Genomic DNA, 22,072 nt, shown 5'->3' on the forward strand with positions numbered 1-22,072 from the left:
GGATCCCAGGCCCCACCCTAGACCTGTGGTACCAGGACCTTCACCTGCGAGGCCTGTCACCTGCTTTTACAAAGCAAGTCTTGGTGTGTTTCTTGTGCACACTAACAAGCTGAAAACCAGCTGGTCTGGATGGTCAAGTTTATCAGAATTGGGTCTGAGTCACTTGTGTTTGAAGACTTCAGTCTTACAGTTTTCCTCTTGTTGGTAATTTCTCGTAAGGAGCCAAGTAAGCTGTATAAACTTAATAGAACTGATTGCGACAGCTTGTTTCCAGGCTCTGACTCTGCTGACAGTGATCCGAGCCTGCTAGCTTGATGCCTGGTGGGCCTTCATGTGTCTGAGGACATCAGTAGACAGATCCCTTGCTCCCTGCTAACCCACAAGTGCCAACCAATGAAAGAAAATGTAAAATTTGCTAAGAGGCTTGAGCTGCAGTTTAGAATCTTTTTCTCATTGCGTACGAACCTCAGAGGTTTGTATGTTGCTTTGTATCATATCATGTATTTGGTCTTTGTTACTTGTTAACTAAGTTGGTAGAAGGACTGTTCTTCATACCTCTTGATATTGACAGCGTTTTGCACAGTACTCTGAAAGCTGTGGATCTGGTTTTTGACAGCATGTGCTGTCTTCAATAAGGTTTTGATGCCTTGCTTAAATGGGAATATAGAAGCCTGTGTTCTGTGTTTCTGTGTCCGCCCCCCCCCCCCCCCCCCCCACCGCTCCAGCTTTTTGATTCTTACGTTCTTTTGAAGAAAAATATTTAAAGACTTGTTCTCTCTTTCAATTTCAGAGTGATCCTGTTGACTATTCATCCTAGGAGCTGTCGTTAGTAGAAGGCCTGTCTATATGCAGAGCTGCTTGCTTTTTAGGGAGAAATAGAATTAGCAATTTGAGATGCATCAGCCCGCAGGAAGGTGGGTGAGGTTTGGCTGGGGAAGAGACCCCCAGTGTGCAAGTACTGCACCTTAACCAGTTACCGGTGGTCCTGGTTTCAGAGTTATTTGTATTTTGACATTATCACCACCTTTGTTTTTATCCCATGGTTATAAAGCATTGACACTTATAGAATCATAGGCCAGATAATAGAACTAAAGGTCATAAAGCCACATCTAGGTGTAAATGCTTTAATAGGTCTAACATTCTGTACTTTTAACTTTATTCCCCCACTCCCGCAGACACAACCCTAATGTTGCTATCAGGTTGTTATTTTTAAAAGTGTTCCTATTCGGTTTCATTTACTAGTGGTTTTATGTTTCTGTTTCCTTTCTGATGTGGATGTCAGCAAATTCTGCTCGTAAACTGAATTGATGGGGCCGTTCCTGTTTTTGCCATCAGACAACGTAGTCAGGGCATGCTGATAGCTATGAAACAGAAATACTTCTTCATTTCTAAAAGTGTCTTGGTTAACCAGACATTTAAACAGTATTTTATGTACTAGTATAAGAGCAATAATATAATAAAGTTTATTTTTTTAAATTAAGGATGTCACCCTTGTAGTTTTGTATCTACAGAAGCAAGGCCAGAACTCCGCAGTTATCTGAGGCTTTTATGTCATTCTGTCCCCCTTCTCTCTCAACTTTTTCAGAAGTCTGTAATCTAAACAGGTAGGACTTTGACATAACCTAAATTTTATAATAAACTTGAATTAATAATTGATTTTCAGAGATCCTACAAAAGATGCCACTTGATCTAACCTATACATTTTTTCACTAAATATTTAGTATTTCTCCTCCTCCACCCCTTATCATGTTTGAAATGGACTGTGATTAGACAATTAAGTTTTTAGGAGAAATTACTCAGAGTTTTTAGAGCTAGCTTGTCTTTGGTGGTTTGTTTCAGATTGCATGTTGGCTGAACAAATAGCTATATAATTTCTGTTTGCTGTAAGCTGAATCTTGAAGTAGAGCTTATTCTGTCTTTACTGTTTTGATGTAGCAACCAACACTTTCAGATGCGTTTTCTTTAAGTCAGCATCTCTCGTCCTGTCATGGGCCCTGGAACTTGCTGCCGTCATGCCTACTGGCTTCTCCTGCTGGAGGGAGAACGGATAGATCAGTGTGTTCCAGGAGAGACGGAATCGTGAACCTGACCTGAACTTCTTGCTCGTCTCTCAGGCTGTTAAACTTCCCCTTCCCATGCTTTGACTTTTCTTACTTTTCTATGTAAACCTTATAATTCTGTTGTAATACATCACATGTTCTTTTTTGTGAAAGATTGTCTGTAATAGTTTGTAATTGGACTTATAGGCATGCTTGTATAGTTTTTGAAGAACAGGCCAAGCATTTTACAAATTAATTGAGTTGCTAGACCCTCAATGAAATAGTTTAACGACATTAAAAAAACTATTACCAAAAAATGAATCCTTACGTGTCTTGTTTCTATTCAAGAGTGACTGTTTTTCTGAAAGTTAGGAGTCCAACTCTAGTTTAAAAGGCTGTCCTATTTTTAGGTCTTTGAAGGTAGATGAAAATATTCCTCTTGTTTATTTACATGTTCTGAATTTTACATCGTGTAACCTATATTCTTTACATTTTCTGTATAATACTTTATATCTTCTGTGCAGTTTTTAGTTCATAAATCTTGCATAGGTCATAGTCTCGTTTCTCTTAAAATTGTTTGTGTGCTTCCGTTGTTTTTTCTCTCGACTTTAACGTCACTTTATGGCATTTTCCTCAGACAGCTCACACTGGCATTTGGGGATTAATGATTTGTGTCAGTAACAGTTTTTCACTGTCTTAAGACATACTCTCCCAAATAGGGCTTCAGCATAATGCTTTTTCATTAGCTTCCTTTTCAAGCCTTAGGCCGCTTAGAATGCTGTTGTATCAGAAGTTGGCGCTATTCCTTTTTTCTTCTCAGATGAACTTGAAATGATCCATTTCAGGTGTGATGTGAGTTGCGATTGGGCTGATACTTCTAGTTGGAGAATGAGAGAGCTGTATGTTTAGCCAAGGGCTTCCCAGGTGGCGCTAGTTGTAAAGAACTCTGCTGCCAATGCAGGAGACATAAAAGACATGGGTTGGATTCCTCCTGCGGGAAGATCCCCTGCAGGAGATCATAGCAGCCCACTCCAGCGTCCTTGCCTGGAGAATCTAATGCACAGAGGAGCCCGCCGGGCTGTGGTCCATAGCATCACAAAGAGTCGGACATGACTGAAGCTACTGATGACACACACACGTGGTTAACCAAGTGCTGTTGGCTGGAAGCCTCTGATGGCGGGAGGGCACACATACAGCTGGCAGTTAGAGGAGGGGACCCCACACAAGCTTGCCTCTGCTCCTTTCTATGCAAACTCAGGAGCCGGGTGGACCTAAGTTTAATTCTAGTCCTGGTCTCTGGGCCAAGACTGTGGCCTCTTTGCGCCTCAGGGCTACTCCCGCTTGCATGGGCCCCTGTGCGTGCTTGTTAATTTCAATGCTGAAGTTGTAGTGACTGACTAAATTCTGCAGCCCAGGCTTCAACATTACTCTTTCATTAATCCAGTATTACTGCTAGTTTGCTCCTAGTTGAGAATATGTGGTCTGCTGATCCGGCAGTTCAGTCTGGAGCCTAGTGGTGTGCTCACCTGTCCGGCTGTGTTCTTGCTGGTGTACACTCAGCTCATGCTGGGCCCCTTCCATCCCCGTTTCTCCTGCTCTATGAGAAAGAGCATCTCTGAAAGGGAGAAGAGTCTAGGGTAGTGATTTATGCTGTACAGATTTTCAGTCTGAATTGTCATTGAGAATAGATTCATGAGCATAACAGTGAATTCTGCTATGTACAAGTGTGAATGATAAATTTCATTCTGTCAATAAATGTTGAATTTACCTACGTGCCACTTATACCATTAGATGATGAAGTGTTAGTTGCTCAGTCGTGTCCGACTCTTTGCTACCCCATGGACTGTAACTGACAAGGCTCCTCTGTCCATGGGATTTTCCAGGCGAGAATGCTAGAGTGGGTTGCCATTTCCAGCTCCAGGATTAGTTGTTCACTGCTAACCTGTGTCCTTTGATACTAATCATAGACCTCACCTCATTTCCTCTCTAGGAAATGTGCTCGGTCCTTTCTCTACCATTTTAAAGGTCTAACAATACAATGAATGATAAGGAGAAGTGGAAACTGACTTCAGCTACTTGAGTACAAATCTTCCCCAACTCCAGAATTTATAAAAACTTAGATTGTTTTTCCCCTAAATGCTTAATTTTACTCTTGAACTCTACTTTGCAGGAAACCAATTTATTCACTTTCTAAAGTGGCCCAGTGTTTGTCTAGCAAGGAAATCAGCAAAAGGGTTCTCAAAGAAGTAGCAATGAAATTGAAAAGTGTCTGCTGTCACCACTGGTGATAAATCAAACTGATGTTAAAGATGCAAATAGTCATTCCAGTACTCTTGTCTCTGTAATTGGAATTGTTTAAGTTAATTAAGCCAGCAGAGCACTTCATTATCTATTATACTGCATGCTAATGGCAGATTTAAAGTTTCACTTTTATCATTTGAAAAATTTTCTGAAAATCTTATCTAAATTCCTATATCCATTGCCATCTAAGTCTGTATACTTAATGGTAACTAATACTGTTATTTGGGGGAATATATTTATTGTACCACAGTGAGGTTTCTTTCTAGTTGGTGAGGTTTACAAAGCCAAGAAATTTTACGAGACTATCACATTCAAGGTAACTTTTGTCCATCTTTTTGAGAAAGTGATTAAAACAATATATAATACATTTTTATTAGACTGTCAGGAATTTAATTATATTCAACTTAACATTGTAGAATTTTAAATGTACTCTATTAACTAAAATTAAAAAAAGCTATTATAAATTACTGATATGATTGATTTCTTTCATTTGCAGCATTTAAATATCAGGACACTGACAGATGATATGGTAAGATGATCCTTGAGGTTTCCTTTGTTCTAAATCTTAACTAACCCTCTTATGTTGATGGTGTGCTGCACTAACACCTTTAAGATTGCTACAAACTGCATGTTTTGGAAAGGAACTCTTTATGGTGCTAAAGTAAAGGTTGAACTGGTGAAATATATTATATTGTTGCTTTTGAAAAGTAAAAGGGACTAGTCAATTTGTTCATTTAAAATTTTTGTTTAATCACAAGTTGTTAGTCAACTTGGAATCATTCAAATCAGTTCTCCTTCTTTGGGGATGAATTGCACACTTCAGAAAGAGGTACAAACAATAGCTAAAGACATGTCAGCTTTTCAAAAATACGTAGTTACTAATTAAAGTAAACCAGACTAAACTATCACTGATATATTCTTAAAGTTTTGTTTAAAAACGAGAGAACTAGATATGCCTTACCCTATATTCTGTATGCTGAAAATAATAAGCGTTCTTATAAGTACTTAAAACTTTATAGCACCATTATAGATTTTTATATACTCAAATTTTTATATATTCAAATAAATTTTACATTCAAAAAATAAATATATGTACCTAGAATACAGTGAGCACTCAAAAACTGTTCAGCATCTCTATATCCAAAGTACCATCTTAGGCATGTGGTTCAGGGGGCATACAAAGATGAATGAGACATAGATCTGGACATGCACAATTTAAAAAACTGAATTAGAATTCTACATTTTACTTCTCTGGGTAGACTCTAAGGAAAGGATATTTATATAAGCTTCTCTGGATAACATTGTTTTTATAGGATAATATTCAGAAATGGTGGTAATATTGAGCAGTAATGCAGATCTTGGGTATAACTTCCCACCCTGCAAGGTGGGTGATGTCTGTATTTAGTGCTGAGCGCAGTGGGGCTCAGGCAACTGAAGTAGGTGGCTTGCCCACATGTGCACGGCTGGCAGTGGAGTAGCTGTGGCTGAAGTCCTGTTCCTGCTTGCTCCAAACCCACACACTTGCTCTGCTGACTTAGCTTTCAGATGATTTCTTAAAGGCCAACAGTAAAACCATGTGCGATTATTATGTTTGATCTTGTATGAGAATTTACAGTGGTATTTTTGTAAAGCCTCATTGAGATATAATTCATATAGCATGTAGTTCACCTATTTAAAATGGACAGTTGGTGGTTTTTCAGTATTAATATATTTGCAGAACTGTAAAACCATCACCACAATCAATTTTAGAACATTTTCATCACCTAAAAAGAAACCTCATACCTATAAACAGTCACTCCCAATTTATTGCCAACTCACCTAGCCCCAGGCAATGGCCAGTCTATTTTCTGTCTGTAGATTTGCCTTTTCGGGACATTGCGTATGAATGGAATCGGTTGCTCTTTCGTGACTGAGTTCTTTCACTTGACATCACGTTTTCAAGGTGCGTCCATGTCGTGGCCTGTGTCATTGCTTCCTTCTGTTGCTGAGTGCCTTCTGTGTGACGATATTCTTGCGGCTTATTCATATTTTGTGGGCACTCTATGTTTGTTTCCCTCTTTTCATTCAGATCCCGCCCTTATCTTTGTTTTGTTACTCTTTTTTTTTCGCTTTGCCACCCCTCAGTCTCTACCCCACGTTCTAGAATCAGGGTCATGCTATAGAGTGGCTGCAGCCTACTGCGCTGGAAGCCTGTGTGCTTTGATTTTCTGTTAGTTAATGGGCACCTCCTCAGGGAAGACTTTGTCCCTCCTGCCTCTTTTCCTCACCTTTCTCCTTCTTGTCCCTTGGCTTTGTAAGGTCAGAACTTTTGGGCTCTACCATACCCTGTGCATATTTTTGTCAAAGCAGTCTATGATTTGTGATCCATCTTTCTCACTAGTTTAAATCTTTTGAAGACTGAGACAGTATGATGTTATTAATACTTCCAGACAAGTTGTCTGGCACATGTTAAGCATTTTCATCAGTTTGTTGAACAAACGAAAGAGTGAGTCTCGGTTTTGCTAACCTGGTATTGTGTTTGTCTTGCATCTGGTCCTGGCTTAGTCCTGGCAGGCTTTCCAGAGATGGATCTTGGCTTTCCACAGGGTGGAGCAGCTTTGACAAGGACCTGCTCTCAGCCTTTCCGACCACCTGCCTGGGTCACTGACTGTGCCTGCCTTTACCTTAGATGGTTCCATGGTCCCCTTCTCTCCCAGGGGAGGCTCGAGCAGGCAGGCTAGTCCAGGCAGCTGGCCCAGGGTTGTGGAGGCCAGAGAATAAGCGTGGCTGTCTTGAGCAGGAGAGCCCCGAGTAAGCCCCTTCTCGGGCACTGCTGACTGCCGCCCTGTGGAAAGAGCAGTGGACGCGGAATCAGAAGTCTCTCGTTGGAAGACAGAACTTCACCGCTTCTCCACTCTGTGACCGCGGCAGGTCACTTAGCTGGTTCACTTGCACATAAAGCAGGACTAATTTTATGCCTTTCCTGCTCTCCTCTTAGGATTTTGGTGAGTCTCATCGAAGCTCAAGTGTGTTGAGCTGCTGCATTCTGTTCTGTCCCTATTCACGCGCTTTAGAAGATACTGCCCGGTGTGGACAGAGGGGTGGTGTGACTGACTCATTTGCAGTTGAGTCTTACAGGGGGTGTGTGTGTCAGATCGTGTAGAGATTTGAGGAGAGAAAGGAAAGCTGGATACTCTGAGGGCTCTTTAAACTATTTCTGATGAGTTGCAGCACATGGAAGCATTTGCCACTGATGTTTGATGTGTGCTAGCAATGTGTTTTCTAATCAAGCTTTCCCACCACTGCAACTTGTGCTGCATGTATGCCTTTAATACAGAACTTCCTGACGTGAATAGACTTTTTTGGGGCAGGGCTTGGGAGAAGGCATATAGGAATGATGTCTGCTGTAGTCATGTGTTTGAATAACAATATTTTAAAACCATTAATCGAGACATCCTGGGAAACATTAATGTTAGAAACTCATCTTAGGTTGCTTTTTGTTAAAGGCCTGCAAAAGTACTTCACATTTCAAAGTAATTTCTTAAATTACTGTCAGAATTAAATTTCATAGGACACTGTTGGATTAAGAGAACGGAGTGTTACTGTAGCCTTGAGGTCCATAGGCACAATTGACATACTTTAAACAGTGTTTGTTCTATGAATATCTGGGCATCTACTGTGTGTAAAATGCTGTTCAAGGTGCTAGGGTAATATAAAGGTGAAAAAAGTAATTTAGCTTACAACACTCTTTTGTTTATACCTGGGTTGAAAAGAAAGGTCTCCTTGTAGAGACTAAAAGGTTGGGAGGAGGACAGTGAGGGGCCAAGTGTGAAAGGTAAGCTGGATGAAATTGAATGTGCATGTCACCATGCTAACTTTTCCATCAAAGTGTCCCTTGGGTGTTTTTGTGGGGTAGGGGTTATTTTTGACCTGCTTTTTTCTCCCTTGTCCTTCAGAACCATTTGTCTAAAGTGCAGTCCTCCTGCTGATCTTCCTCTCTCCTTTTATCTCGCTATAGCCAGCATTACTATTGTAATCCCTTGTGTGGCCTGCAGCAATGGTTTTCAAGCTTCTTTGACTAGGATCCACAGTAAGAAATACACTTTAGTTTGTAGCCCAGCACACAAACACAGATTCTCTCTGTTGAAACAAAAGTTTCTAAGAACCTATATTTAATGTTTCTAAGCATAATGGTTAAAACAGATCAAACCAGCCCATCCTAAAGGAAATCAACCCCAAACATTCATTGGAAGGACTGACGCTGAAGCTGAAGCTTCAGTACTTTAGCCACCTGATGTGAAGAGCCGACTCTTTGTAAAAGACCCTGATGCTGGGAAAGATTGAAGGCAAGAGGAGAAGGGGACAACAGGGGATGAGAAGGTTAGACAGTATCACTGGCTCAATAGACATGAATTTGAGCAAACTCCAGGAGATGGTGAAGGACAGGGAAGCCTGCATGCTGCAGTCCATGGGGTTGCAAAAAGTCAGACATGACTTAGCGACGGAACAACAACAACAAAGCCTAATGAACTCTGATCTTTTTCTTTCCCTTCCTTTCTACTCCTTTTACTCCTGTCCATCCCATGAAAAAAAAGAAAGGTGATCCAGTCCACTAAGTGGACTTCATAACACCAAATAGTCTACAGTTATGACTAGCAAAACAGACATGTCCAGTACTGCAGCCAGAGGAAGTCCCGAGCTCTCTGTGAGCGTCTGCTCAGTCCACATGGGCACATGTTGGCGAGCAGGGTGAGTGTGCCCGCCCTCCACGTACCAGCTGTGCGACTTTGAGTGCGTTGCAGGGCTTTTGAGCCTTGGTATCCTTGTGGGATTTTTTAAGAGCTAAATTAGGTAATATATATTCAGTCAGTCCAGTTCAGTCGGTCAGTCGTGTCTGACTCTCTGCGACCCCATGAATCGCAGCACGCCAGGCCTCCCTGTCCATCACCAACTTCCGGAGTTCACTCAGACTCACGTCCATCGAGTCGGTGATGCCATCCAGCCATCTCATCCTCTGTCATCCCCTTCTCCTCCTGCCCCCAATCCCTCCCAGCATCAGAGTCTTTTCCAGTGAGTCAACTCTTCGAATGAGGTGGCATGGAGTTTCAGCTTTAGCATCATTCCTTCCAAAGAAATCCCAGGGTTGATCTCCTTCAGAATGGATTGGTTGGATCTCCTTGCAGTCCAAGGGACTCTCAAGAGTCTTCTCCAACATCACAGTTCAAACGCATCAATTCTTCGGCACTCAGCCTTCTTCACAGTCCGACTCTCACATCCACACATGACCATAGGAAAAACCATAGCCTTGACTAGACGGACCTTAGTCGGCAAAGTAATGTCTCTGCTTTTGAATATGCTGTCTAGGTTGGTCATAACTTTTCTTCCAAGGAGTAAGCATATATGAGTAATTAGTAATAAGTACTTAAAAAAAATGAGATATGATTCCATATAATATAATGCATTAATTTTAAAAGTGCAGTATGCATTTTGGCAAACTGTACAATCATGCATTTACTATAGTTATGACAAAAAAACATTGCCATCACGTCTGTGTTCCCTCTGAGTCCCTCTGTGTCCCTTGCAGTCAGTTCTCTTCACCCTTCCTGGCTCTTGGAAAAAACTAATCAGTATTTTGAGCTATCCAGTAGTTCAGTCTTGAAATTCATTTAAATGACATCACATTGCATCGTGCCATTGTGTCTGGCTTCTTTTACTTAACATAATGCTTTTGAGATTCACCTAACGTTTGTCAGAAATTTGGGTTTATCAGAAATTTGCTCTTTTTATTACTGAATGGTGTTCCCTTGTTCTGTAATACTAAAGTTGGCTTATATATTCAACAGTGTGGGTTGTTAGCAGTTTTTGGCTATTATGAAAAACTGCTATGAACATTTGAATTCAGTTTTTTTTTTTTTTGAGACATATGCTTTCTTTTTGGAGGGCGAATTATGTGGTTTAACTCTGTAAGACACTGACACATTATTTCCTCTAGTGACTAATGATGATGGACATTTTTCATGTGGTTATTTGCCATTCCTTTCTTGTTTATGATGAAATGTCTGTTACTAAATACAGGACTATTGAAATTTTCTATTTCTTCTTGAGTTAGACCTGATAGTTTATCTTTCAGGGAATTTTTTTCATGTTATTTATGTTGTTGAATTATGAATTATTTGTGATATTTCCTTGTCTTTTTAATGTAGGATCTATATTTATTTCCTCTTTTTCCAATTCTGATATTGGTGATTTGTCTTCTGTTTTTTACCTGATTAGTGTGCCTAGAAGTTTATCAATTTTATTGATTATTTCAGAGAACTGGCTTTTGGTCTCACTAATTTTCTTTATTGTTCTTTTATTTTCATTTATTTTATCTTTATATTTCTATACTTTTGCTTTATTCTTTTAACGGCTTCTTTGGGTGGAAGCTTAAATAATTTATTTGAGAACTTTTGTTTTCTAATGAGAATTTTATGCTGTAAATTTGCTTCTGAGAACTACTTTCGCTGGTAATCTTGTGAATATTTAAAGTAGTTTTAAGTTTCGTGTTGATTTCTTTTCCCCATTGATTATTTAGATGTATCTTGTTTAATTTTCGAATATTTGAGGATTTCCCTGGTATCTTTATGTTGCTGATTTGTAATTTAAGTCCCTGGTAACCAGTGATTTCATGCTTTGTGTGATTTCAGTCTTTTTCGATTCGAGCCTTGCTTTCTCCCCCAGAATGTGGGCTGTCTTGGTGGACAGTCCATGTGTATTCTGTTTTTGTTAGGATCGGTCTGTAAGTAGTAAATACGTCAAGGTGGTTGATAGTTTTGTTCACATCTTCTATATTCTGAGTTTCTGTTGCTTTTTTCTAACAATTATTGAGGAGTGTTGAAGTCTCCAACTATAATTTTGGATTCTTAAATTTTTCTTCTTAGTTCTTTCAAGTTTTGCTTCCTGTTTTATGAAGCTCTGCAATTAAGTGCGTATACATTTTGTATTGTTTTAATTTATCATTATGAAATGATCCTTTTTATCCTCAGTAATATTCATTACTTTTTAGTCTTTGGGCATTTAATGGATTTCTCTGCTCTGCCTGATACAGTTATCTCCTTCTCTTTTGAAGAACAGAGACTGTTGGCTTCTGTGGCCCGCACTTTATGGGTTTCTTACCCCTCGGACTTTTCCTCCTCTGTCTGCTGTGTGTGCGTCTCCTCTGCCTTTAACCTTACACATCTTGTAGACTGTTGTCATCTCTCAGCCTGCTCTCCTGCAGCCACTCTTCTTTTCTTTGTCTCTGGTGCTTGGCTTGGGTGGTCACCTCTGTGTGTACGTATCTGTCTGTGAGTTTTCCTCAAGCTGAGGCATCCATGCGTTGGTCTATTGATTACCTTCAGATGGATGTCTCATTTTTATGTGAAACTCTTTGTGTCCCAAAATAAATTTGTTGCTTCCCTCTTAAGCATATTTCTGTTCCTATATTTTCATAGAAGGTAACTTCACCCTTCTAATGTTTTGTTGGGACTCTCACAACTTTCTGTCGCTTCCTAAACAGCCAGCTTTTTGGGGTATTTCCCTGGTGGTACAGTGGTTAAGACTCTGCACTTTACCTGCAGAGCGCATGGGTTTGATCCCTGATTCAGGGAACTAAGATCCATCATGTGGGGAAAAAAAAAAATCTGACTTAAAGAAAAAAGGCAGCTTCTTGCACAGCAACCAGAATGACCTATCTAAATTGCATGCCTGGCAATGCTTTGCCCTGTTCGTCGCTGCGTAGTTGCACCTTTACCTATAGGTCAAGCCTAAAGCTTTTTGCCCTGGCACGTAGGCCTCCATGGTAGGACCCTGCTTCTCTAACTTGATACACGTCTTTCAGTCAGCAAGCAGGAGCCAAGTAAGTTGCTGGAGAATTTACTCAGAGAATGTGGAAACACAGCTGCTGCTTGGAGAAAGGTGTGTTAAGTGATAATGAGGACTGTTTATTAGCTGTGTGCCAAGTAGCATTCCAAATATTAGCTTTATAAACAAATTTAGTTTCCACAACAAGCCTCTGAGTAGGCCTTGTTACTATTCCATTTTTCAAAGATGAAGAAACTGAGGCAAGAGAGAGTACTAGTTACTTGTGTAAAGTCATGTGAAGCAGCCAGGAAAACTGATAGACTGGCCCCAGGGAGCATGATCTTTGCCACGTGACTTACACTGCCACTTAAGCTCTGTCCCTGTCTCGGTTGAGAGTACCAGTGTAAAAACCAGTGTAAAACCTGGAAGTGTTTCCTTATTTTCTGCTTTTCTCCTACAGTCATTGGAATGAGTCTTCTGACCTTGAAACTGACCAGGAAAAGTTGTATCCTAGCCATTGATCTTAATCCTGAGAAATTATACTTGTAAAGACATATTGTATTTAAGGAGTTTTCTGTGATAAGAAATGAACTGTTTTGAGTATTTCTAGTAAGTAAACAAAACTGGAAAAGTTGTCTCAAAGGAGTAGTGATGTGTGTGACTTAGAGTTAGCAACAGGTAAAGGATATGTTTTCTTAATTGCAAAGAACATAGAAAAGCTTCTGTCTGGAAACCACAAATCTCGCAGCAGTGGCAGCTTGCCCCCAGGTGTAGGTGTAGGCTTTCTAGGTGCCCCTCCCAGGTCCTCCTGGAAGGGACTCCAGATTGCCTGGAGTTTCATGGCATGGGCGTGCATGCTGAGGGATCTGTGAGAAGCTCCCTCTGGGCTCCGTGGGCCTGCAGACCCGCTCGGTGTACCTGACTCCGCTGCGTTCCCGGGTGTTCTTCCCTCTGCTGCTGGGGCACTGCAGGCGAATGTGCCTGCCCGGCCTCTGATTTGTCTACCTGCATGCTGTGCCTGTACCTACCTGGATTTGCGGTGTCTTGTGGAATATATATAAATTAGACATCACACTTATGAAAGAAAATAAAATGATTTGATTATCTGAATTTGTGCCTAACTCCCAAGTCTGGTCATGGAACCTAAATCATTAACTTTTTTTTTAAGTTCAATGGAAAAGAATAATTTAAAATAATTTTATCATATGGGCCTAGTAAGATTTAAAGCTTTCTGTACTGTAATTTAAGTTTATTTTACATTTTTATTAATTTATTTTTCCTTTTAAAGTTAAAACCAATGATAAAGCAAAACATATCATAATATATTCCACAGCTTTCCTGCAAAACCATATATTCAAAATACTCTGTGGAAAGTTAGTATACCAGGAACTTACCCAGAGGTGCAGTGGTTAAGAATCCTCCTGCCAGTGCAGTGGAGTGGGTTTGAGCCCTCGTCTGGGAGGATTCCAGGTGCCAGGGGCAGCCGGCTGTGGGCCCCGAGCCCTGCAGCCTGCGGACCTCGAGCCTGCGCTCTGCAGGAAGGGAAGTCCCCGCACTGAGAGGCCTGCACGCAGCAGCGAAGGCCCAGCGCAGCCAAGAATCAACCAGTAAGGGAATAAAGGAGGTATACCAGCGGGACAACTGAATCTACCTGAAAATAAGTCGTAAAAAACTTCAGCTGTTCACTCAGTTTGGTGGGACTTTCAGAGCACATTAATATGAGTTAATTAGCACTTCCTGTACTTAGATTTTCAGTAGTAACACTTCAGTGCTATCTTGGATTTTTAAATATTTATGGGCTGGTTTAGAGAGCTCCTCCTCAAATCAGTGGGAATTTGGAAATAAGATCAAGAGTTCTCAAGAGTTGAGTATGCTAAGATGCAGTAGAGTATGCAGACCTGTTTATTCATCCTTTTATCCGTTCATTCATGGAGCCTTTATTGAGGCCGTGGTACTGTTACAGACATGGCAGAGATGAACAATCTGTCTCTGCCCTCTGGGAACACTGAGGAAAAAAACTTGGGCACAAAACCAGTATACAGTTGAAGTGGGCTGGAATGGTGAATGGTAAGGAAGTGGGCTGGAATGGTGAATGGTAAGGTCAACTTTGGTCTTGGAGAAAACTTCATAGAAAGGTGACTTTTCAGCTGAGTTTCAAAGGACAGGTTGGAATATAGACTGGCAGGAGTGGTAGTAATTTTTTTCTTCTTTCTAATGATTTTACTCCTGGATATCAGTGGAATGGATTACAGTGCCTGTCTCAGATTGGCAAGTAGAAAGCAATTGTTGATAATTTCAGGTAATTTTTGGGTACTATTCGTCTAGGTCTTGAAAATAATGTGACATTTATAGAACTAATTTATATTTCCTTTCAAGCATATAGTAGTATAATATTGGAGTATATGTAATTAGAAACTGTACTTTAAGTGAAGTAAAGTGAAGTCGCTCAGTCATGTCCGACTCTTTGTGACCCCATAGACTGTAGCCTACCAGGCTCCTCTGTCCATGAGATTTTCCAGGCAGTAGTACTGGAGTGGATTACCATTTCCTTCTTCAGGGGATCTTTCCAACACAGGGCTCAAACCCGGGTCTCCCACATTGTAGACAGACGCTTTACCATCTGAGCCACCAGGTCAGTCCGATATAGTCTTAAGTGCCAGACTAAAATAACCTGTACTGTATCTTGATAGTGGCGATGAGAGTTAATTCTGAAACCCCAGAGGTTTAATTAGTAGGAGAGTACTTTAAGTAGATGTGGACAAATATAACTTTGAGATATTTTGAATATTCAGTTCAACTCAGATCAGTCGCTCACTCGTGTCCAACTCTTTGCGACCCCATGGACTGCAGCACACCAGGCCTCTCTGTCCATCACCAACTCCAGGAATTTACTCAAAACTCATGTCCATTGAGTCAATAATGCCATCCAACCATCTCATCCTCTGTTGTCCCCTTCTCCTCTTGCCTTCAGTCTTTCCCATCATCAGGGTCTTTTAAAATGAGTCAATTCTTCACATCAGGTGGCCAAAATGTTCGAGCTTCAGGTTCAGCATAAGTATTTCCAATGAATATTCAGGACTGATTCCCTTTAGAATGGACTGGTTGGATCTCCTTGCTCTCCAACAGACTCTCAAGAGTCTTATCCAACACCAAAGTTCAAAAGCATGAATTCTTCGGCAGAAAGCTTTCTTTATAGTCCAACTCTCACATCCATACATGACTACTGGAGAAACCATAGCTTTGACTAGACAGACCTTTGTTGGCAAAGTAATGTCTCTGCTTTGTAATATGCTGTCTAGGTTGTTATAACTTTTCTTGCAAGAAGCAAGTGTCTTTGAATGTCATGGCTGCAGTCACCATCTGCAGTGACTTTGGAGCCCAAGAAAATAAGGTCTGTCACTGTTCCATTGTTTCCTCATCTATTTGCCATGAAGGGATGGGACCAGATGCCATGCTGTTTCTTTTTTGAATGTTGAGTTTTAAGCCAGTTTTTTTCACTCTCCTCTTTCCCCTTCATAAAAAGGCTCTTTAGTTCCTCTTTGCTTTCTGCAATAAGGGTGGTGTCATCTGTATATCCGGAGAAGGCGGTGGCACCCCACTCCAGTACTCTTGCCTGGAAAATCCCATGAACGGAGGAGCCTGGTGGGCTGCAGTCCATGGGGTCGCTAAGAGTCGGACACGACTGAGTGACTTCACTTTCACTTTTCACCTTCATGCATTGGAGAAGGAAATGGCAACCCACTCCAGTGTTCTTGCCTGGAGAATCCCAGGGACGGGGGAGCCTGGTGGGCTGATGTCTCTGGGGTCGCACAGAGTCGGACATGACTGAAGCGACTTAGCAGCAGCATCTGTATATCTGAGGTTATTAATATTTCTCCCGACAGTCTTGATTCCAGCTTGTGCTTCCTCCAGTCCAGCATTTCTTATGATGTACTCTGCATATAAGTTAAATAAGCAGGGTGACAATATATAGCCTTGATGTACTCCTTTCCCAATTTGGAACAAGTTTGTTGTTCCATCTCCAGTTCTAACTTGCTTCTTGACCTGCATGCACATTTCTCAGCAGGCAGGCAGGTGCTCTGGTATTCCCATCTCTTTCAGAATTTTCCACAGTTTATTATGATCCACACAGTCAAAGGCTTTGGCATAGTCAGTAAAGCAGAAATAGATGTTTTTCTGGAACTCTCTTGGTTTTTTGATAATGCAGCAGATGTTGGCAATTTGATCTCTGGTTCGTCTGCCTTTTCTAAATCCAGCTTGAATATCTGGAAGTTCATGGTCACGTACTGTTGAAGCCTGGCTTGGATAATTTTGAGCATTGCTTTGTTGGTGTGTGAGATGAATGCAGTTGTGCGGTAGTTTGAGCATTCTTTGGCATTGCCTTTCTTTGGGATTGGAATGAAAACTGATGTTTTCCAGCCCTGTGGCCACTGCTGAGTTTTCCAAATTTGCTGGCATATTGAGTGCAGCACTTTCACAGCATCATCTTTTAGGATTTGAAATAGCTCAACTGAAATTCCATCACCTCCACTAGCTTTATTCGTAGTGATGCTTCCTAAGGCCCACCTGACTTCGTATTCCAGGATGTGTGGCTCTAGGTGAGTGATCACACGATCGTAGTTATCTGGGTCATGACGGCCTTTTTTGTATAATTCTGTGTATTCTTGTCACCTCTTCTTAATATCTTCTGCTTCTGTTAGGTTCATACCATTTCTGTCCTGTATTGTGCCGATCTTTGCATGAAATTTTCCCTTGGTGTCTCTGATTTTCTTGAAGAGATCTCTAGTCTTTCCCATTCTGTTGTTTTCCTCTGTTTCTTTGCATTGATCTCTGAGGAAGGCTTTCTTATCTTTCCTTGCTATTGTTGGAACTCTGCATTCAGATGAATAGATTTTTCCTTTTCTCCCTTGCCTTACTCTACTCTTTTCCCAGCTATTTGTAAGGCCTCATCAGACAACCATTTTGCCTTTTTCCATTTCTTTCTCTTTGGGATGGTCTTAATCACTGCCTCCTGTACAGTGTCACAAATCTCTGTCCATAGTTCTTCAGGCACTCTATCGGATCTAATCCTTTGAATCTATTTGTCACTTCCACTGTATAATCATAAGTGATTTGGTTTAGATCATACCTGAATGGTCTAGTGGTTTTCCCTACTTTCTTCAGTTTGAACCTGAATTTGGCAATAAGCAGTTCATGATCTGAGCCATAGTCAGCTCCTGATCTTATTTCTGCTGACTGTATTGAGGTTCTTTATCTTTGGCTGCAGATAATTTAATCAATCTGATTCCTGATCTTATTTCTGCTGACTGTATTGAGGTTCTTTATCTTTGGCTGCAGAGAATATAATCAATCTGATTTCGGCATTGACCATCTGGTGATGTCCATGTGTAGAGTCTTCTCTTGTGTTGTTGGAGGAGGGTGTTTGCTATGACCAGTGCGTTCTCTTGGCAGATCTCTTATTAGCCTTTGCCCTGTTTCATTCTGTCTCCAAGGCCAAATTTGCCTGTTACTCCAGGTATTTCCTGACTTCCTACTTTTGCATTCCAGACCCCTATAATGAAAGGACATCTTCTTTGTGTGTTAGTTCTAGAAGGTCTTGTAGGTCTTCATAGAACCATTCAACTTCAGCTTCTTCAGCATTATTGGTCAGGGCATAGACTTGGATTACCATCATATTGAATGGTTTCCCTTGGAAACGAACAGAGATCATTCTGTCATTTTTGAGATTGCATCCAATTATTGCATTTTGGACTCTTTTGTTGACTATGATGGCTCCTCCATTTCTTCTAAGGGATTCTGCCCACAGTAGTAGGTATAATGGTTATCTGAGTTAAATTCACCCTTTCCAGTCGATTTTAGTCTGTTGATTCCTAAAATGTTGATGTTGTCTTGTTTGACCACTTCTAATTTGCCTTGATTCATGGACCTAACATTGCAGGTTCCTATGCAGTATTGCTTTTTACAGCATCAGACTTTACTTCCATCACTGGTCACATCCACAACTGGGTGTTGCTTATGCTTTGACTTCATTCTTTTTGGAGTTATTTCTCCACTGATCTCCAGTAGCATATTGGGCAGCTACTGACCTGGGGAGTTCCTCTTTCAGTGTCCTATCTTTTTGCCTTAGAGTGGGACACAGACTGTATAATGGGGAAGCACTAGGTGTATGGGCAGCTAATCCAGTCTTGAGGTGTCAGAATGGCTACTACATGAGACGTTGTGCAAACTGAAGCCTGAATTGAAATTATCCAGATAAATGGTTAGGTTCTAGGCACAAGAAACAGCTTGCGCATGTGTAGAAGTTTCTAGGTTATTCGTTACGTCTAGATTATATAGTCTAATGGTGGTGGAGTCGTGAAGAGATTTTCTCAGGAGGAAGTAAGATTAAGGTTAAAGTGGACCTTTGAGCCATAGTAAGATATTTGAGTGTCATCCTCTGAGCAGTGGCATTACAGATGCTGAGAGGCGTGAAGTACAGGAGTGAGGGAGATGATTTGGTCTTGATTTCAGTAAGATCTGTGCAGAGATTAGTTTGGGGAGTGGTAGGGACAGGGGCCAGTGAAGACACTGGAGCAAGTTAGGAGGCTGTACCAATTGTCCAGGTGGCCTGAAGTAGGGCAGTAGTGGTAGGGGCAGAGGGCAGAGGCAAGATGAATTAGGTCTGTTTGGTTTGATTTATGTTTTCTAGTTAATTTTCATTAAAGTTGTTATAGTTCAAATCACTTGTCTGCTGACTGGAGACAACCTCAGAAGTCCACATCTTCAGTATGCATGTGTATGCTTCTCTCCCAATCCAGGTCCATGTATTTTTCTAATCTGAAAGTATCTCCCAACTTCTAAAGCCTTCAAAAACCCTCCTACTTTGCCCTTTGGAACTCAAAGTCTGTCATCTTTGAATGTTTGCTTTCCTTGTTGCAGTACTTGAAACCTAGGGGTTATTTGAAGACTTTATTTTCCTGGTAGCTTTTTCCTTCAAAGGCTTCCAGCTCTTCTTGAGCATTTCTATTGCATTTCTCCATGTTAGTCTCAACTGTGGGTCATCTCGTCCCTCCCATTGATTCATTGCAGGCATTAGAACTTAAGTTCCTTTCTTTTATACCACTATTTCTGTTATTATTCCATTCGTACCTACCAGGGACACTTACTCTGGGGTCTGTGGTCCCCCAAGGGGTCTGTGGTAGAATTCATGGTATAATTGAACTTAATGGGAAAAGGATTAAATCTTTTAAATTAAGCTTTAAGTAAAATTTAGTATTTAAAAAAATCATACACATAAACAAAACAAAAAAACAAATGACCAGCTAAACAAAAGAACAGTAGGTTTGGGCCTGTGACTTTGTCACAGATAAGGAAAGCCTCTTTGCTATGTGGGCATCTCCACTGGATACTCTGCATATGGCACTTGGCTGTGGAATACATATTGCATTTTCAGTTCAGTTCAGTTGCTCAGTCTTGTCTGACTCTTTGAACCCCATGGACTGCAGCACGCCAGGCTTCCCTGTCCATCACCAACTCCCTGAGTTTGTTCAAACTCATCGTCGAGTCGGTGATGCCGTCCAACCATCTCATCCTCTGTTGTCCCCCTCTGCTCCTGCCTTCAGTCTTTCCCAGCATCAGGGTCCTTTACAGTGAGTTGACTCTTTGCATCAGGTGGCCAAAGTATTGGAGCTTCAGCTTCAGCATCAGTCCTTCCAATGAATATTCCGGACTGATTTCCTTTAGGATGGACTGTTTGTATCTCCTTGCAGTCCAAGGGACTCTCAAGAGTCTTCTCCAACACCACAGTTCAAAAGCATCAATTCTTCAGTGCTCAGCCTTCCTTATGGTCCAACTCTCACATCTGTACATGACTACTGGGAAAACCACAGCTTTGACTAGACGGACTTTTGTTGGCCAAGTAACGTCTCTGCTTTTGAATATGCTACCTAGTTTTGTCATGGCTTTTCTTCCAAGAAGCAAGTTTCTTTTAATTTCATGGCATAACTTATTTTCAAGCAATTTAAAGGAATTTCAAGATTATAACTGTTAAGTGTATTTCCCTCTTAATGATATTAAAATACTGTATAAAATCTAAATGTGAACAAATCATTGTAAGTAAGTAATTTTGGGGAGGCGGTGATACATTTTCATCTTTTCAAAGGATCCTCTGGTTAAAAAACTTTTCATAAATTTCAGTAATACAATTTAAGAGTGGGAAATGACCATTTGTAGTATTTAGGAGTATTGAAGGTAGGGTATAGTAGTTGGTAGGTTGGTGGGAATTGTTACCACGTGATAAGATTGTTCCTATGACTGAGATGCTTAGCTTATCCATTTGAAACAGTGAATGGCCAGTTTTCCTCCCCAGGAAGATGTCTCTTTGTGACAGAGATGTCATAGCATTTTAGTAAAGATCATGGGACTCTTCAGCTGTTCACATGCACTATCTCCTGTAATTCTGATTTAGCCTCACCTGGTTTCCTTTGCATCCCTTTCCAAAGACTCTTTTGAGGTTCTTTCTCCACCCCAGAATTAATCACTTGTCTCTATCTGTTGCTAATTTACTTGAGGGCATTTACTGTATTTTTTACCTTTATTTGTAATTTGTTACTGTATTTTCTTTTCCCCCAAGTGGTAACCTGTGGGTTGGCACTATATTTTCTGTGTTTTATCATCCAATAATTGCTTAGTCATACCTTCAGGTACTAATTGACTGCCAGCTACTATTTTGTAGGCTAAACACACAAAGATGCCTATCCGTTATCTGCTGCTGTGTAAGAAATTAAGCCAGATCAGCAAACATTTATGATGTCATACTGTTTCTGTTTCTTGACCTCCCACTCTTGCACTCCAGCCCCTGTAATGAAAAGGACATCTTTTTGGGTGTTAGTTCTAAAAGGTCTTGTAGGTCTTCATAGAACTGTTCAACTTCAGCTTCTTCAATGTTACTGGTTGGGGCATAGACTTGGATTATTACCATTGATATTGAATGATTTGCCTTGGAAACGAACAGAGATCATCCTGTCGTTTTTGAGACTGCATCCAAGTACTGCATTTTGGACTCTCTTGTTGACCATGATGGCTTGGACTCTCTTGTTGACCATGATGGCTACTCCATTTCTTCTGAGGGATTCCTGCCCGCAGTAGTAGATATAATGGTCATCTGAGTTAAGTTCACCTATTCCAGTCCATTTTAGTTCACTGATTCCTAGAATGTCGATGTTCACTCTTGCCATCTCTTGTTTGACCACTTCCAATTTGCCTTGATTCATGGACCTGACATTCCAGGTTCCTTTGCAATATTGCTCTTTACAGCATCGGACCTTGCTTCTATCACCAGTCACATCCACAGCTGGGTATTGTTTTTGCTTTGGTTCCGTCCCTTCATTCTTTTTGGAGTTATTTCTCCACTCCAGTAGCATATTGGGCACCTACTGACCTAGGGAGTTCCTCTTTCAGTTGAAGTATTTCAAATCCTGAAAGATGATGTTGTGAAAGTGCTGCACTCAATATGCCAGCAAATTTGGAAAACTCAGCAGTGGCCACAGGACTGGAAAAGGTCAGTTTTCATTCCAATCCCAAAGAAAGGCAATGCCAAAGAATACTCAAACTACCACACAATTGCACTCATCTCACATGCTAGTAAAGTAATGCTCAAAATTCTCCAAGCCAGGCTTCAGCAATACGTGAACTGTGAACTTCCTGATGTTCAAGCTGGTTTTAGAAAAGGCAGAGGAACCAGAGATCAAATTGCCAACATGCGCTGGATCATGGGAAAAGCAAGAGGGTTCCAGAAAACATCTATTTCTGCTTTATTGACTATGCCAAAGCCTTTGACTGTGTGGATCACCATAAACTGTGGAAGATTCTGAAAGAGATGGGAATACCAGACCAGCAGACCTGCCTCTTGAGAAACCCATATGCAGGTCAGGAAGCAACAGTTAGAACTGGAC

General features: G+C 40.9%; 1 protein-coding gene across 4 annotated transcripts in view; it reads left to right on the plus strand.

The window, feature by feature from the left end:
- Positions 1-22,072, plus strand: part of DIAPH3 (diaphanous related formin 3) — a 571,588-nt gene that overhangs the window by 26,500 nt on the left and 523,016 nt on the right. For 3 of the 4 annotated variants that reach the window (XM_060394025.1, XM_060394029.1, XM_060394028.1), the window contains exon 2: positions 4,837-4,869. The exons of the other annotated variant lie outside the window; for it this stretch is intronic. In XM_060394025.1, the coding sequence (XP_060250008.1) occupies positions 4,837-4,869 (33 nt within the window). The remainder of the gene's footprint in view (positions 1-4,836; positions 4,870-22,072) is intronic. 4 annotated transcript variants of the gene reach the window in all.

The sequence above is a fragment of the Ovis aries genome, chromosome 10, assembly GCF_016772045.2.
Source record: "Ovis aries strain OAR_USU_Benz2616 breed Rambouillet chromosome 10, ARS-UI_Ramb_v3.0, whole genome shotgun sequence".
NCBI lineage: Eukaryota > Metazoa > Chordata > Mammalia > Artiodactyla > Bovidae > Ovis > Ovis aries.